Raw genomic sequence first — 673 nt, forward strand, 5'->3', positions numbered from 1 at the left:
GAGGACCCTGAGGGGTAGACTCCACCTGTGTTTGGCCCATAACCTCCCAATATGGGCTCCCAGCACCTGCTGAGTACACGGCTCGAGGAAGGGAAGCACCTGGGCTGTGTTCACACAGGCTTTCCCACTCTTCAGGGGTGCTAGATGGCTGGTTTTCACGTGGGTGTTGGACACGGGAAAAGCCTGGTTGACAGCAAGCCAGGATCGACGCACACTCACAGGGATCAAGCCCTCGTTCATCTGGCCCAACTTCCTGCCCACGTGGGCTTTCAGGACGTTTTCTATACGATTCCTCTCTGTTGGTCTTAATAAATCACTTCCCGAGTCACTCCTCAAGGGCTTCCTCAAGTCCCTTTCCGACTCCTCAGAGGTCACCCCCAGAACCTTCCCTGGGAAGCTTTCCATGCCCCTGGATAGATTTTGCGGGGTCTGCCCCAGAATTTGCCCCAGATGTGGGCACAGGTCCCTCTCCAGCTGGAACTTCACCTTCTGTGCCTCCTTGCTGCTTTCGCCTGTGGACGTGGAGGACTGCCAGGGCCTGGGTTTGCCCTTGGCCTGACTTGTCCCTGACGATTCGTCCCGAAGCTGCATCAGATCCAGAGACTCTTGGATCCTTCCCAGGTTGCCCTGGTGTTGAATGAACCACTTTTGAATGTGTTGCTCCAGTTGTCTC

At 56.0% G+C, this 673-nt stretch overlaps 1 protein-coding gene across 1 annotated transcript; it reads right to left on the reverse strand.

Moving 5' to 3' along the window:
• Positions 1 to 6: 6 nt before the first annotated feature.
• Positions 7 to 669, reverse strand: LOC108524644 (spermatogenesis-associated protein 31A6-like; the record flags this gene model as incomplete). Its single annotated transcript, XM_017865720.1, has 1 exon — positions 7 to 669. A coding segment is annotated over one exon (663 nt), but the record flags the coding sequence as incomplete, so codon positions are not given.
• Positions 670 to 673: the final 4 nt, after the last annotated feature.

This window comes from Rhinopithecus bieti, unplaced genomic scaffold, assembly GCF_001698545.2.
Source record: "Rhinopithecus bieti isolate Rb0 unplaced genomic scaffold, ASM169854v2 repeat_13737, whole genome shotgun sequence".
NCBI classification, from domain to species: domain Eukaryota; kingdom Metazoa; phylum Chordata; class Mammalia; order Primates; family Cercopithecidae; genus Rhinopithecus; species Rhinopithecus bieti.